The sequence below is a fragment of the Oncorhynchus kisutch genome, linkage group LG28 (assembly GCF_002021735.2).
Source record: "Oncorhynchus kisutch isolate 150728-3 linkage group LG28, Okis_V2, whole genome shotgun sequence".
NCBI lineage: Eukaryota > Metazoa > Chordata > Actinopteri > Salmoniformes > Salmonidae > Oncorhynchus > Oncorhynchus kisutch.
In genome coordinates this window covers 23,204,118-23,220,749 of record NC_034201.2, presented here as the reverse complement: position 1 = coordinate 23,220,749, position 16,632 = coordinate 23,204,118, and the positions used below count along the sequence as shown (strand labels likewise).

The window sequence follows — 16,632 nt, the reverse complement described above, 5'->3', positions numbered from 1 at the left end:
AGATAACGAGGGTTAAAAAAAAATTCATGACATGTGTTTACCTGATTTGTGACCGAGGTCTTGTCCCTATCTGTGTTGTGTTTGTAGAAGCTGGCAGCAGAGTGCCAGAGTGCGGGCTACAACGGTACGCTGATCCCCTATAAGTGTGACCTGTCCTGTGAGGAGGACATCCTGTCCATGTTCTCTGCCATCAAGACGCTGCACCAGGGGGTGGACGTGTGTATCAACAATGCAGGCCTGGCCCACAATGAACCCCTGCTCAGTGGCAAGACAGACAGCTGGAGGAACATGATCGACGTGAGTGGACAACACACACACTGTACACATGGGTTTACACACATACAAGCTTTAACGAGCAGAAATATAAAAAGGAAGAGAATAACTAGCTAAGCAAGGGAAATACTGGTTGTTGTAGAGTAGGTGGTGTGAAGCATAGTTCAGGGGGTTCAGTGAACCCACATAATCACACACACTACCCCTCACAAGAAGTCGTTCCATTGGTTATGAGAGTAGACCTGGCAGTGGTACTACAAAAAGGTCCACTTGTGGAAGAAGGCAGGTGTTATTTCCCTCTATCTATTATGCTGGGACTTTTCTTTACACTGTGATTCATGGAGCTCTTGACCATTCCATTCAAGACCCCCAGGCGGAGCCCCTCTGCTCTAAAAGTAGTCCCATCCCTCCAGAGGAACTGAGCATTTCTAACACCTGTCCATCTGTTGCCATGGCAGCCAAGATGAATGTGTATGGCGTGTATATTTTTAGATGGTGTAATCTGTATTCTGACCTTGTTCTGCTGTGGCAACCCCCCAATGCTACCTTAGCTACGCCACTGTGGCTTTAACCTGCCCTGCCTGGAATCACTCTCAAAGTCACTGTGACACGGTCATATGATGAATGAGACAGGTCAGGTGACACAATTTGACACAGTGACACACAATGACACTCTCTACCTGTGTGACCAGCCAGTAACCAACCAGTATGTTGTCTGAAGTCATTTTTGGTCTGTTGTCATTTTTTAGGAAGTTATTTCACAAGGGGCCTTAGCACTGTTGAGAACTATAACTGTATTCTCATTCACCTAGACAGACTGTCTAAAACAAGTATTTTTGTGTGTGAAGGCAGATGCAGGTGCTTGTTTTTGACAGAAGCTCCCCCTTATAGGTGAATGTCCTTGCCTTGTCTATTTGTACACGTGAGGCCTACCAGTCAATGAAAGAGCGGAATGTGGACGATGGCCACATCATCAATATTAACAGGTAGACTACAGCTTCTTTACAGCCCATTAAATGCCTGTTATGAAATACTAAATGATGAAATACTCTCTCAGGAGATACAGTGAAGAAGGCCTACAATTTCACTCTTGGTTTTAGACAGAATATTCAGAGGGATACAGGATGGGGATGTAGCACAATCATATACATGCCATTATTTCACTCTCTACTTCTTCCCTGCTATAGTATGGGGGGACATAGAATGGTACCTAGTGCAGATGAACATTTCTACTGTGCCACAAAATATGCTGTGACTGCTCTAACCGAGGGGCTGCGGCAAGAGCTACGGGAAGCAAAGACCCACATCAGAGCCACGGTTAGCAGAGCAACATTACCTTGTCACAGTTTTTCATATGAATCTGACAAATGGCTTATACAATTATTAGATAGAAAGATGATTGTTGAGTATGTGTGTGTATTCGTCCATGTATGTATAACCATGTCTGTGTGTCAGTGAGTGAGTGTGTGTGTGTGTGTGTGTGTGTGTGTGTGTGTGTGTGTGTGTGTGTGTGTGTGTGTGTGTGTGTGTGTGTGTGTGTGTGTGTAAACATCAACAACGAGCATGGTTTGAGCCTTTCTCTTCCATAGTGTATATCCCCTGGAATAGTGGAGACTGAGTTTGCCTTCCGGCACCACAACAGCGATCCAGAGAAAGCAGCTGCTGTGTATGAGAGTATAAAAGTAAGGCAGCTAGACTTTGTGTGAGTCTGTGTGTTGGTGGCACCTTAAATTGGGAAGGACCTGCTTATGGTAATGGCCTGAGCGGAATCAGGGGAATGGTATCAAATACATGGTTTTGATGCCATTGCATTTGGTCCGTTCCAGCCATTATAATGAGCCATCCTCCCCTCAGCAGCCTCCTGTGGTGGATGGGCCTACGGCTTCTCTCAATACAAATACTTTAACAAACTGTATTACTAATTGGCCTTTTTTCCTCTGCAGTGTTTGAAAGCACAAGACATAGCCAGTGCAGTCACATACATTCTGGGCGCCCCGCCTCATGTCCAGGTAAAGTAGTGCTCTGTCTATCTGTTGCTTCTGTCAACATTTGGCTTACTTTTATCCTGCCTCTCTCTTAGATAGACCAATGGTACTATATGTTGTCAATGTTCCTGACCTGCATAGTCTAAAACAGTGCTTTTATAGAGGACATTCATGCAGTTTGTTGGATGCCTCTATTTTTTTGTGTATGTAACCCTGCTTGTCTGCCTCTAGATCGGAGATGTGCAGATGAGGCCGGTGGAACAGATGTCATAGCAACAGAGCAGGAAGTTAAGCAACTGGAGGAGCCGATAGAGCCAGGCAGCAAGCGCCATTGTGACGACTCCTTAGCGACCTCTGCTGGGCAACGACAAATACAAACAAACTAGTGTTCAACTGGATTTGGACTGAAGGGATCGGTTTGAGGAGGTGTGGAGGAGGCTGTGTGTGGTGGAGTGATATCTGGGCTGGAGATTAGAGGATGGGCAGGTACTCTTAACCACTACTGAATTACTGTGAGTGCTGCTACACCATGGGCTTTGGTGTATTGCTCTAGCAGCCTTGTTTCAAAATGAAGCCACATCAAACTTAGGAGAAGAGAAGAGGGTTGCTGCTCCTGTGCGTCATCTATTCTACATGACCATCCTGACTGACTGACAGAAGGACCGACCGAGGGAGGGGGGAGGGTATGCCATCAATTGCACATGAACATTTTTTTTTGTAGGTCATATTACATATATGTTTAAAATAATGGAACAAAACACTGCTATTTGTATTATTTTTTATATCAATATTTTTACTTTGATTATTGGTACATTTGGATAATATGCTGTACCCTCTAACCATAGACACTCGATCCATTTTTACTATTTTGACGTGTTTTTAATAACAAGCAGATTTGGTTAGCCTGTTATGTATCAAGTACGTCCCGCTTGTATGTTTTTCAAAACCTATGTCAACCATCACCAATCAGCAAATGTGTATAAGGGACAGTCAAGCATGATTACGCAACCATCACTTATGACCAAGTGTATTTCCCCACTCCATAAATCAACCATATGAGATAGGCCTAGATTCAATCAGATCAATTGTTAAGCGGCAATTGCCGACATGTGCATAGCCGATGTTTTGGCGGTGTTGGTGTTGTCAAAATCGGTGAGCAGCTCTTTATAATTTTATCATTTTTTTGGGGGGGGGGCCTTTTGTTAATCACCATGTCATCTCAGATTTAGAAAATATGCTTTACAGCCAAAGCAAGACAAGCATTTGTGTAAGTTTATTGATAGCCTAGCATAGCATTATGCCTAGCTAGCAGCAAGCAACCTGGTTACGATAAATCGTTTACCTTTGATGAGCTTCGGATGTTTTCACTCACGAGACTCCCAGTTAGATAGCAAATGTTCCTTTTTTTTCAAAAATATTATTTTTGTCGGCGAAATAGCTCCGTTTGTTCTTCACGTTTGGCTGAGAAATCGACCGGAAATTGCGGTCACGACATATATATATTCCAAATTAGCTCCATCATATCGACAGAAACATGGCAAATGTTGTTTATAATCAATCCACAAGGTGTTTTTCAAATATCTATTTGATAATATATCACCTGGGACTGGTGGATTCAAGAGGTTAACACAGCGCCATCCAACCCGGAAGCCAGCCGCACCAATGTGTCGGAGGAAACACCGTGCACCTGGCAACCTTGGTTAGCGCGCACTGCGCCCGGACCGCCACAGGAGTCGCTGGTGCGTGATGAGACAAGGATTTCCCTACCGGCCAAATCCTCCCTAACCCGGACGACGCTAGGCCAATTGTGCGTCGCCCCACGGACCTCCCAGACACGGCCGGTTACGACCGAGCCTGGGCACAAACCCAGAGTCTCTGGTGACGCAGATGTCGCAGCAGTACAGCGCCCTTAGCCACTGCGCCACCCGGGAGGCCTGCTCTTTATCATTGTCACGAAGCCACACCTGCCGGGAGATGCTTGTGGATTTGACAGCTCTAACACAGGTCCACCGCCGACATTTACAAAACATACATTTTGCAGATGTCAGCTAAAGCGTATTTGATTGAAGAAGGCCCTTAAATTGTTTTGCACCATAGAGATAGATAGAGGACTCATCTTTGTATCTGTACCATTATGGCATCTGTGACATCACGGGCCACGCCACTGATGCTTAGTAAATTTTCTTCTTCACGATTGGCTGATCCCTCCTGATGACCCGGTTGGACATGACTCCAACAGAGTCACCAGGAGGAATCAGCCAATGAAGTTAGAAGTCCCACCCATTTGACTACATTAAAATGGTGGAAGCCCTCAATGGCGCTGCCCATACTAATATGACCTTTTGGCCTTTGTCATTCTCTATGTTTTGACTTTGGATCCATTTGGAGGGAGGAGCATAAAGAAAACACTGGCATCTTGTCTCGAGGAGGTTACTAACTCATGAGTGCACATGTATACTTTCCCCCAAGTGTGTACTTGTATGATACAGTAGATATTTCTCAATAAAATGAAATAAGAATTGTCAAAGGTGGCCCATGTTTTGTGTGCCATCATTTGTTTTCGTCATGTGTTTTCTTCTTATTGATGACACTTTACTGTCAAATTCTATCCAAATAGACCTATACTCGTAGAGCTATACTGTTCATTGAACAAATATCAACTAGATGGCATAATCTCGGACAGGTTTATAAACTAAACTCCTCTGAACATGTTTTTCTAAGGAACCTCTGTTGTGGTGTTTGTGACACCACCTACTGGTGATTGTAAAAATCTGGCACACCCTTTGGACTTGGAGTCAGTTGGCTTTTTTATTTTTGCTTTACACAACATGACAGGAGTTGTACAGTATTTATCCTACTCCAATCACAATATCCTGATTATTTTGAGGTTTTATAATACTTGACATAATTATGCCTGATTAAATTTCCTTTCAAACATTTTCTTTTAGTATTTTTTTAATATACAGTATATCAAACAAATTTTGATATACTGTATCATTTACAATCATTTTACAACGGTAACTTATCATTTATGAGTCACGGAACGTAACCCTTTGTCAGATTGCAATGGATATTTTACATAATATATAATATGTAGCCTAACAACCAGTTCTAAGATCATTGACTTAGATTATCCATGGCAACATGTGGCATATTTTTTTTTAAACGTGACATAATACCAAAGCTCAGACAGTGCAACATATGGACATGTTAGTTATGTTTACCACTACCCACTCCTCATCATATTCCATTCTGACGACTCAAAACAGAGGTAGCTAAGCTTCTTGAATATAAAATATCAATTTTGTGTATTTGTTTTCACATTATTGACTATAATAGTGTTTTTTTTTTAAAAGGTCTTGACATTCACTTGGAGAACAAGTCACGTCCCCATTGATGAATCTGTAATGCTGTATAAGTCTCAAGTGACACCAATAGTGGTCAGTTCTTGAGGCCACAGACAGTCCAAGGTTTGGTTTCCAGTCCCAATGTGAATCAAGCTCAACATACAGAGTGAACCCTCACCTGGCTCTCCAAGCCTATCATAGTCCCTACCTCACAGGCACAGAGGCCATCAGTAGGGAGAGTCAGTATCAGAGGTTTGTCTGAATGTGAGGCTTCTCTGGTAGAGGAGCAAAGCAGCTGATGACTGCTATGTTTGGGTATGTCTGTCTTCCCATCTCCAGGTAGTGTGGTACTTTTGACTTCTCATTCTCCGGTGAATAGGGGGTGATTCACTTTACTAATCTCTCGGGGGAGGAAGACAAAACTTTAATAAAACATGGCAAAAAGGACATAAAAATGGAATTCTGTCCAATACCTTAGTTTAGCCATTACACCAGAACCTCTAGAGGAGGCTGCAAGGTGTTGTAGTAAAGTTGCAATAATGCTATAGGTAGGTAGATGAATAGAGAGAGAGAGATAGAGACTGACAGATGAGTATATAGTAATTCAGTATCTCATTGATTAAGCCAGGCAGAACCCACAGTGTGAGAAGAGCTCTGAGAGGGATCCAGATGCGAGGGGATGCGGACGACACAACAGTGGTAGGCTTGATTACCAACAACGACGAGACGGCCTACAGGGAGGAGGTGAGGGCCCTCGGGTTGTATTTGTAGACACTATACTTTTGTTGAGGTGAATGATGACTCACAGTGATCAGAAGAGGAGCCAAACATCCAGCACATTCTAAATAAGATATTAGTCTTACTTCTTGTCGTCTCCAGTAAGGTTGCCGAAAGCCGCTTCACACCTGTCAGAGAGAAAATAATGGGAAGAAATAGAACATAATGTTTTCCTTCCTATAACAACACACACACACACTAACTGGTCTCACCATAAAGCCCACAGATGGCCAGCACCTTAAAAAAGATCATGAATCGTAAAAATAAAAGGATGAAACCTTTTTTTTGAGGGGGTGGATCAGCTTTAATATTGTGGATAGATTGTTGCTTCATCAATGTAACTGTCTGCATAATTTCCAATCGTGTGTGTGTGTGTGTGTGTGTGTGTGTGTGTGTGTGTGTGTGTGTGTGTGTGTGTGTGTGTGTAATATATATATATACTACCGTTCAAAAGTTTAGGGTCACTTAAAAATGTCCTTGTTTTTGAAAGAAAAGCACATTTTTGTCCATTAAAATAACATCAAATTGATCAGAAATACAGTGTAGACATTGTTAATGTTGTAAATGACTATTGTAACTGGAATATCTACGTAGGCATACAGAGGCCCATTATCAGCAACCATCACTCCTGTGTTCCAATGGCACGTTGTGTTAGCTAATCCAAGTTTATCATTTAAAAGGCTAATTGATCATTAGAAAACTATTTTGCAATTATGTTAGCAGAGCTGAAAACTGTTGTTCTGATTAAAGAAGCAATAAAACAGGCCTTCTATAGACTAGTTGAGTATCTGGAGCATCACCATTTGTGGGTTCGATTACAGGCTCAAAATGGCCAGAAACAAAGAACTTCCTTCTGAAACTTGTCAGTCAATTCTTGTTCTCAGAAATGAAGGCTATTCCATGCAAGAAATTGCTATGAAACTGAAGATCTCATACAACACTGTGTACTACTCCCTTCACAGAACAGCGCAAACTGGGTCTAACCAGAATAGAAAGAGGAGTGGGAGGCCCCGGTGCACAACTGACTGAGCAAGAGGACAAGTACATTAGAGTGTCTAGTTTGAGAAACAGACGCCTCACAAGTCCTCAACTGGCAGCTTCATTAAATAGTACCCGCAAAACACCAGTCTCAACGTCAACAGTGAAGAGGCGACTCCGGGATGCTGGCCTTCTAGGCAGAGTTGCAAAGAAAAAGCCATATCTCAGACTGGCCAATAAAAAGAAAAGATTAAGATGGGCAAAAGCCCAGACACTGGACAGAGGCCCTCTGCCTAGAACGCCAGCATCCCGGAGTCACCTCTTCACTGTTGAAGTGAAGGAAGGCCAGTTTTATTGCCGTTTTCAGCTGTGCTAACATATTTGCATAAGTGTTTTCTAATGATCAATTAGCCTTTTAAAATTATAAACTTAGATCAGCTAACACCACATATGATTGGAACACAGGAGTGATGGTTGCTGATAATGGGTCTCTGTACGCCTATGTAGATATTCCATAAAAAATCTGCTGATTCCAGCTACAAGTCATTTACAACATTAACAATGTCTACGCTGCATTTCTGATCAATTTTATGTTATTTTAAATGGACAAAAACTGTGCTTTTCTTTCAAAAACAAAGATTTAAGTGACCCCAAACTTTTGAACTGTAGTGTTTATACACACACTTTTTTGGAATATACTTTCCTTTATTATTCCCCACACACCCTACCATCCCTATCCCCAATTGGAGTAAACTAATAAACAGCTTCTACACACTATACACATTTTACAGACGAGACGGCCTACAGGGAGGAGGTGAGGGCCCTCGGAGTGTGGTGTCAGGAAAATAACCTCACACTCAACGTCAACAAAACTAAGGAGATGATTGTGGACTTCAGGAAACAGCAGAGGGAACACCCCCCTATCCACATCGATGGAACAGTAGTGGAGAGGGTAGCAAGTTTTAAGTTCCTCGGCATACACATCACAGACAAACTGAATTGGTCCACTCACACAGACAGCATCGTGAAGAAGGCGCAGCAGCGCCTCTTCAACCTCAGGAGGCTGAAGAAATTCGGCTTGTCACCAAAAGCACTCACAAACTTCTACAGATGCACAATCGAGAGCATCCTGGCGGGCTGTATCACCGCCTGATACGGCAACTGCTCCGCCCACAACCGTAAGGCTCTCCAGAGGGTAGTGAGGTCTGCACAACGCATCACCGGGGGCAAACTACCTGCCCTCCAGGACACCTACACCACCCGATGTTACAGGAAGGCCATAAAGATCATCAAGGACATCAACCACCCGAGCCACTGCCTGTTCACCCCGCTATCATCCAGAAGGCGAGGTCAGTACAGGTGCATCAAAGCTGGGACCGAGAGACTGAAAAACAGCTTCTATCTCAAGGCCATCAGACTGTTAAACAGCCACCACTAACATTGAGTGGCTGCTGCCAACACACTGACACTGACACTGACTCAACTCCAGCCACTTTAATAATGGGAATTGATGGGAAATGATGTAAATATATCACTAGCCACTCTAAAAAATGCTACCTTATATAATGTTACTTACCCTACATTATTCATCTCATATGCATACGTATATACTGTACTCTATATCATCGACTGCATCCTTATGTAATACATGTATCACTAGCCACTTTAAACTATGCCACTTTGTTTACATACTCATCTCATATGTATATACTGTACTCGATACCATCTACTGTATCTTGCCTATGCTGCTCTGTACCATCACTCATTCATATATCCTTATGTACATATTCTTTATCCCCTTACACTGTGTATAAGACAGTAGTTTTGGAATTGTTAGTTAGATTAGTTGTTCGTTATTACTGCATTGTCGGAACTAGAAGCACAAGCATTTCGCTACACTCGCATTAACATCTGCTAACCATGTGTATGTGACAAATAAAATTGGATTTGATTTGATCTATTTTCCAATAGGTATATATTGTTTGTTTTTAGTCCTGGCCTTCCTCTATTTCTGATGTCCTTCCAGTTTGATTTCTATTTGCAACTGTGCCTTTTCTGTAACGATCGTCGTATGAAGAAGGAGAAGAGGACCAAAGTGCAGCGTGGTACGTATCCATAATACTTTTAATCCAGAATGAATACACAAACAAAAATGATAAACGAACCATTCTGACAGGTGCAACAAACACTAACCAGAAAATAACTACCCACAAATCATAGTGGGAAAACAGGCTACCTAAGTATGGTTCTCAATCAGAGACAACAATCGACAGCTGCCTCTGATTGGAAACCATACCAGGCCAAACACAGAAATACACAACCTAGAACAAAAACAAAGAATGCCCACCCCAACTCACGCCCTGACCAAACTAAAACAGAGGCATAAAAAAGGAATTAAGGTCAGGACGTGACAATTTCACAGAAGTTCTGAACCTATATACATTTTACTTAGAGTTAGCAATCTAGTTAGTTCATTTGTTTAGATTTTCCACTTCCTCATGTGTTGAAAACCAAATGAATAATCCTATGATATTAGTTAGTGCACATAAAGATGTACAGTGCCTCCAGAAAGTATTAATACCCAATGTTCCCTCAATTTTTTTCCGGTACAGAGTGTAAACTTCAGCATTGTAAAAATTCTGTGGAACTTCAAGCCCGTATTTACTGTGAACACTGAGGCTGTATCCGCTTTCAGTTACAGTTACAGGGGTCAAGTAGGATACGGTGGCTATGTGATCCTAATGTAGGCATACCAGAGTGGCCTACCATTAAAAACAATGGCCAATGTGTGGTGTTGAATGGAGAGAAAAAAATACAGGGTTTGATATTAACCTGTTTATCCACTTTGTGTGTTGTTTGATGCAAGATACCACTTTACAAAATAAAATGCATTATTCCCAGACCATTATTACAGACAATCAGACAAATTATGCTACCCTCTGTCTATTGGCTACTTAGCTTATTCAAGACAGTCTCAAAATACAAAAACTGCCTCTTTAAGACAAAAAAAAATATCTTTACCAGACTTGCTTTTCAAAGACGTCAAGAAATGTACACATTTTGTGCTCTGTAGGAAACAATCACTCTCCCATTCCTGACTACAAGTGCATGTCAGAGAAAAAACCAAGCCATGAGGTTGAAGGAATTGTCCGTAGAGTTTCGAGACAGGATTGTGTCGATGCACAGATCTGGGGAAGGGTATAATTTTTTTTGCCAGCATTGAAGCTCCCCAAGAACACAGTGGCCTCCATCATTCTTAAATGGAAACAGTTTAAAATGGAAACAACCAAGACTCTTCCTAGAGCTGGCCACCTGGCCAAACTGAGCAATCTGGGGAGAAGGGCTTTGGTCAGGGAGGTGACCAAGAACCCGATGGTCACTCTAACAAAGCTCCAGAGTTCCACTGTGGACATGGGAGAGCCTTCCAGAAGAACAACCATCTCTGCAGCACTCCACCAATCAGGCCTTTATGGTAGAGTGGCCAGACGGAAGCCACTCCTCAGCAAAATGCATATGATAGCCCACTTGGAATTTGCCAAAAGCCACCTATAGAACTCCCAGACCATGAGAAACAACATTCTCTGGTCTGATGAAACCATGATTGACTCTTTGGCCTGAATGCCAAGCGTCACGTTTGGAGGAAACCTGGCACCATCCCTACGGTGAAGCATGGAGGTGGCAGCATCATCCTGTGGGGAGTTTTTTTCAGTGGCAGGGACTGGGAGACTGGTCAGGGTCGAGAGAAAGTTGTACAGAGAGATCCTTGATGAAAACATTCTCCAGAGTGCTCAGGACATCAGACCTGGGCAAAGGTTCACCTTCAAACAGGACAACAACGTTAAGCACACAGCCAAGACAACACAGGAATGTCTTCGGGACAAGTCTCTGAATGTCTTTGAGTTGCCCAGCCAGAAGTCGGACTTGAACCCAATCTAACATCTCTGGAGAGACCTGAAAATAGCTGTGCAGCGACGCTCCCCATCCAACCTGACAGAGCTTGAGAGGATCTGCAGAGAAGAATGGGAGACTCCCCAAATACGGATACAGGTGTGCCAAGCTTGTAGCATAAAACCCAAGAATAATCAAGGCTGTAATCACTGCCAAAGGTCCTTCAACAAAGTGCTGAGTAAAGGGTCTGAATATTTATGTAAATGTGATATTTCTGCAAACATGCAAACATTTCTAAAAACCAGTTTTTGCTTTGTCATTATGGGGTATTGTGTGTAGATTGATTGGAGGGAGAACAATATAATCAATTTTAGAATAACGCTGTAACGTAACAAAATGTGTAAAAAGTAAAGCGGTCTGAATACTTTCCGAATGCACTGTATATAGGGGTGTGCCTTTCCAAATCACTTCCAATTATTTGAATTTATCACAGGTAGACTCCAATCAAGTTGTAGAAAAATCAAGGATGATCAATGGAAACAAGATGCACCTGAGCTCAATTTTGAGTCTGGGTCTGAATTTCCCTCTCCTCGCGTCCTATCCTCATAACCTTTCAAAAGGAGGCCAGAGAGGACAGAGGAGAGAGGATGCAGGAGTTGACGGAATCTAATTGAGAAAAGGCCATGGACTGTTCTCCATGCTCCCAACAGGAATGGGGTACCGGCTCAGACCAACATACTCCAAAACAGCTTCTATCCCCCGGTCATAAGACTGGTAGATGGCTAACAACTACTGCTTTCTCTCGCCCACAGACTATCCACACTGACTCTATGGCCATTAGAGTTTTACTCAAGTAGTGTTTTACTGGGTGACTTTCAACAACCTCTCCCCCATTCAGACACACACACCTTCACTGTCACTCTTACTCACACGTACAGTGCCTTGCAAAAAAGTATTCATCCCCCTTGCCGTTTTTCTATTTTGTTGCATTCCAGGTGACTACCTCATGAAGCTGATTGAGAGAATGCCAAGAGTGTGCAACGCTGTCATCAAGGCAAAGGATGGCTATTTGAAGATTCTCAAATATAAAATATACTGATTTTGTATAACACTTTTTTGGTTACTACATGATTCTATATGTGTTATTTCATAGTTTTGATGTTCTCACTATTATTCTACAATGTAGAAAATAGTCAACATTAAGAAAAACCCTTGAATGAGTAGGTGTTCTAAAACTTTTGACCGGTAGTGTACAGTGCCTTGCAAAAGTATTCATCTCCCTTGATGTTTTTTCTGTTTTGTTGCATTACAACCAGTCATTTAAATTGAAAAAAATTACTTGTTCCAAAAAATTATTTAAAAAAAAAACAAACAGAAAAGTATTCACCTTCTTTGCTATGAAGCCCCTAAATAAGATCTGGTGCAACCAATTTCCTTCAGAAGTCACATAATTAGTTAAATAAAGTTCACCTGTGTGCAATTTAAGTGTTGCATGGTCTGTCACATGATCTCAGTATATATACACCTGTTCTGAAATTTCCCAGAGTCTGCAACACCACTAAGCAAGGGGCACCACCAATAAAGCGACACCATGAAAACCAAGGAGCTCTCCAAACAGGTCAGGGACAAAGTTGTGAAGAAGTACAGATCAGGTTTGGGTTATTAAAAAATATCAGAAACTTTGAACATCCCACGGAACACCATTAAATCCATTTTTCAAAAATGGAAAGAATATGGCCCCACAACAAACCTGTCAAGAGAGGGCCGCCGACCAAAACTCACAGACCAGGCAAGGAGGGAATTAATCATAGAGGCAACAAAGAGACCAAAGATAACCCTGAAGGAGCTGCAAAGCTCCACAGCAGAGATTGGAGTCCATAGGACCACTTTAAGCCAATCACTCCACAGAGCTGGTATGGAAGAGTGGCCAGAATAAAAGCCATTGCTTAAAGAAAAAAAATAAGAAAACATGTTTGGTGTTCGTGTGGGAGACTCAAAAATATGGAAGAAGGTACTCTGGTCAGATGAGACTAAAATTGCTCAGCCTGAGGTGCGTGTCCTCAGCCCGGTACCACCACTTCCGGCACCAGGCCTACAGTGCGCCTCGGTTTTGCCCACCTCCTTGCTTGTTCTGCCCACTATGACTCATTTGATTCCATTTGAAACGACAGGCTGTGGTCTATCTTGGTTTAATTATACAAATCTTTGGATTGTCATTCTGCAACGCACTGAGAGATGTCATATCTGTAGATGGCAGCATAGAGACCCTAAGGGATGACCGCTGTGAGAGATGACGTCGCAGCTAGACCCCTCTTGTATTGAGGTCTGCCGAGGTGAAATCTCCATTTTATGAAATCCCGGGGGACCTCTTTTCTCTTAATGATAGGGGCGGGGCGGTGAACGGGTTCGAAGACGAGAGAAATCGGTCTATTACGTCGGGTTTTTATTGTCGGTTGTGTTGCAACAGATTTGTAGGCGACATAAGCACTTGGTTTGGGATCCGTGTTTTTAAATAACATGGGTAATTGCCACACAGTTGGACCAAATGAGGCCCTTGTGGTTTCAGGTACGTAACGTTAAATTACATTCATCTTCAACTTTGGGAATTCTAATTTAACGTTAGTTAACTACTTTTACCTCTTATTTACACCATGCCAAGGACATTGCAGCGTTATTCACAATGGATAACCTCATTTTGTCATTAGCTACGAATTCAGATGCTGCTCTGGCTTTCGATCGTTGGCTGTATTTTTTTTGGCTTCCGGCTAACGTTTTTTTGTGATGATTTCAATATGCCACACTTCTCCTAACCACCATATGATTGTAAACAACACAACGTTACATCGCATGTATGCTGATATGAATTAAGGGGTCGTGTTCAACCAAGTCATTGATGTGATTTTCTAGTTTGGGAAATAGGAACGTTGTGATTATGAATGACAGTCTCCGAGTCGCGAGGGAAAGGAGTATGAGAGTGGGTGGATGCATATTACCGTATGTCAGGCCCATAAATTAATAAAAATGTCAGGCCAGATTGCATAATACAGATGAAATTATATGAAATGTGGCCTGGTATGTTATAGCCTCAGTGATTGCAACTAATGGACTTTTACCCATGAAATACCTATAAATACAACTCTAAACGTATTATAACTAACATAGGATATAAAAAACAAGGACATATTAATCAGTTATTAATAGGTTGTAATAACTGTTGGAAAGATATAGCTAGTCTATCATATACTGTAGCCTTCTATTTGCTGAGTGACAGTATGGGAGAGAGGTTGCAGTGACATGTGAAACCTGAACAAACCAATGGAATTTGTGGAAGTAGGCCTAATATGCTCAAGGCTATCTCATCTGTATGAGTTGAGTTAGAGGCATTACAGATGTAGCGTTAGGTATTTTAAGGTCTGGAAACTAGAGCTGTGGATTGCCAGGGACCTCACAATAGGATATTATCACGATACTTAGGTGCTGATACTTGTATCACGATTCTCACATTCTATATGTATTGCTATTCGATACTGTGATTTTATTGCGATTCGATGTTCCAAACATATTACTCACCATATGTCTTCTGCAGAGGGACAAGAGAGATCCATGAAAAAACTACTTTTGATTTTGATCAGTCATGGAAATAAGTGCTGAAAACAAATTGGCACCCTGTTTTTAAAAAGAAGATAGAGAACAAGCTATGAAGGAAAAATATTGGGGTTTTGGTGTAGATACAGGCAACTACCGCAAACATAATATTGAGAAATTATCAAAACGATAAGAAATTATAAATTCAAAAATTATATCCTGATTATGTAACCTTATCGACCCCCCCCCCCCTCTCAGTCTTTACAGACCCTGATCTGTAGCAGCATGACTGGATAACGGCAATTAAATGGATGCCACGTTGCTATGTTTTGTTGTGTGTATGCCTAGAAAGATTACAATGCCATTTCCATTAGGCTATTTCAAGGATAGGCCTCAATTTGCTATTCAAGAGTAACTAGGCTGTGTTTGGTGTAACCCAGGAAAGCTTAAGTCTTATTACAAGTAGCCAGGAAGAACTATTGGATATAAGAGCAATGTCAACTTACCAACATTACGACCAGGAATACGACTTTCCCGAAGCAGATCCTCTGTTTGGACCACCACCCAGGACAATGGATCGGATCCCAGTAGGCGACCCAAAACAACGGCGCCGCAGAAGGGGCAAACGGAGCGGTCTTCTGGTCAGGCTCTGTAGACCGGCACATCGCTCACGAGTATACTACTCGCCAATGTCCAGTCTCTTGACAACAAGGTAGATGGAATTTGAGCAAAGGTTTCCTTTCAGAGAGACGTCAGAGATTGTAACATTCTCTGTTTCACGGAAACATGGCTCACTCGGGATACGTGGCCCACCCGAATTCTTCACGCATCGCGCCGACATAAACAAACATCTCTCTGGTAAGAAGAAGGGCGGGGGTGAATGCCTTATGATTAACGATTCGTGGTGTGATCATAACAACATACAGGAACGCAAGTCCTTTTGTTCACCTGACCTAGAATTCCTTATGATCAAATGCTGACCGCATTATCTACCAAGAGAATTCTCTTAGATTATAATCAGCCGTTGTCAGATCGGGGGATCCAGTCTTGCAACCTTACAGTTAACTAGTCCAACACTCTGCCTCACGAGGAGCCCGCCTGTTACGCGAATGTAGTAGGCCAAGGTAAGTTGCTAGCTAGCATTAAACTTATCTTATAAAAAACAATCAATCAACGACTGTCGTTGCACCAATGTGTACTTAACCATAAACGCCTTCAATGCCATCAATGCCTTTCTTAAAATCAATACACAAGTATATATTTTTAAACCTGCATATTTAGCTAAAAGAAATATGTAGATATGTCAGAGACAGAGCCACAGCTGAAGAGCTATTCTAAATGCTGGACTGCTTCCTGACTGAGAATGGGCTAAAGTGGGAGAACTGCATTGGTGTTTGCAGTGATGATGCAGAGACCATGGCAGGGATGAGAAAAGGACTTTGGGCACTCATCAAGAAGGCCTCACCTAATGCTGAGTGGACACACTGTGTTATACACAGAGAAGCACTGGCATCAAGGCACCTTTCCTCTGAATTAAGTGAGGTTATGACTGACATTGTAGGTGTAGTCAATTGTATAAAGACCAGACCACCAAAAACAAGAGTCTTCTCTGCTATCTGTGAGGAGTTGGAAGCTGAACATCAAGCTGTGCTGTTTCACAGTGAAGCAAGGTGGCTGTCCCGAGGAAAAGTATTGTCCCGAGTTTTTGAGCACAGAGAGCAGAAAATAATGTTTTCCGAACAGGAGCACAAGTATGACCTTGCAGAAACATTTTGTGATGAACATCCTGGCAAAACTGG

General features: G+C 42.2%; 2 protein-coding genes across 4 annotated transcripts in view; both read left to right on the top strand.

Moving 5' to 3' along the window:
- The window catches only part of LOC109873497 (dehydrogenase/reductase SDR family member 11-like), a 37,525-nt gene extending 32,736 nt beyond the window's left edge, over positions 1–4,789 (top strand). The window contains exons 2-7 of the mRNA XM_020465162.2: positions 88–297; positions 1,165–1,259; positions 1,461–1,590; positions 1,863–1,955; positions 2,217–2,282; positions 2,490–4,789. Of these exons, the coding sequence (XP_020320751.1) occupies positions 88–297; positions 1,165–1,259; positions 1,461–1,590; positions 1,863–1,955; positions 2,217–2,282; positions 2,490–2,531 (636 nt within the window). The 3' untranslated portion in view covers positions 2,532–4,789. The remainder of the gene's footprint in view (positions 1–87; positions 298–1,164; positions 1,260–1,460; positions 1,591–1,862; positions 1,956–2,216; positions 2,283–2,489) is intronic.
- An 8,614-nt stretch (positions 4,790–13,403) lies between these two features.
- The window catches only part of LOC109872901 (flotillin-2a-like), a 37,993-nt gene continuing 34,764 nt past the window's right edge, over positions 13,404–16,632 (top strand). Inside the window, exon 1 of one of the 3 annotated variants that reach the window (XM_020464323.2) lies at positions 13,404–13,814. In XM_020464323.2, coding sequence (XP_020319912.1) covers positions 13,766–13,814 — 49 coding nt within the window. In that variant the 5' untranslated portion in view covers positions 13,404–13,765. The remainder of the gene's footprint in view (positions 13,815–16,632) is intronic. The other 2 variants (XM_031808317.1, XM_031808316.1) reach the window with 2 other exon arrangements.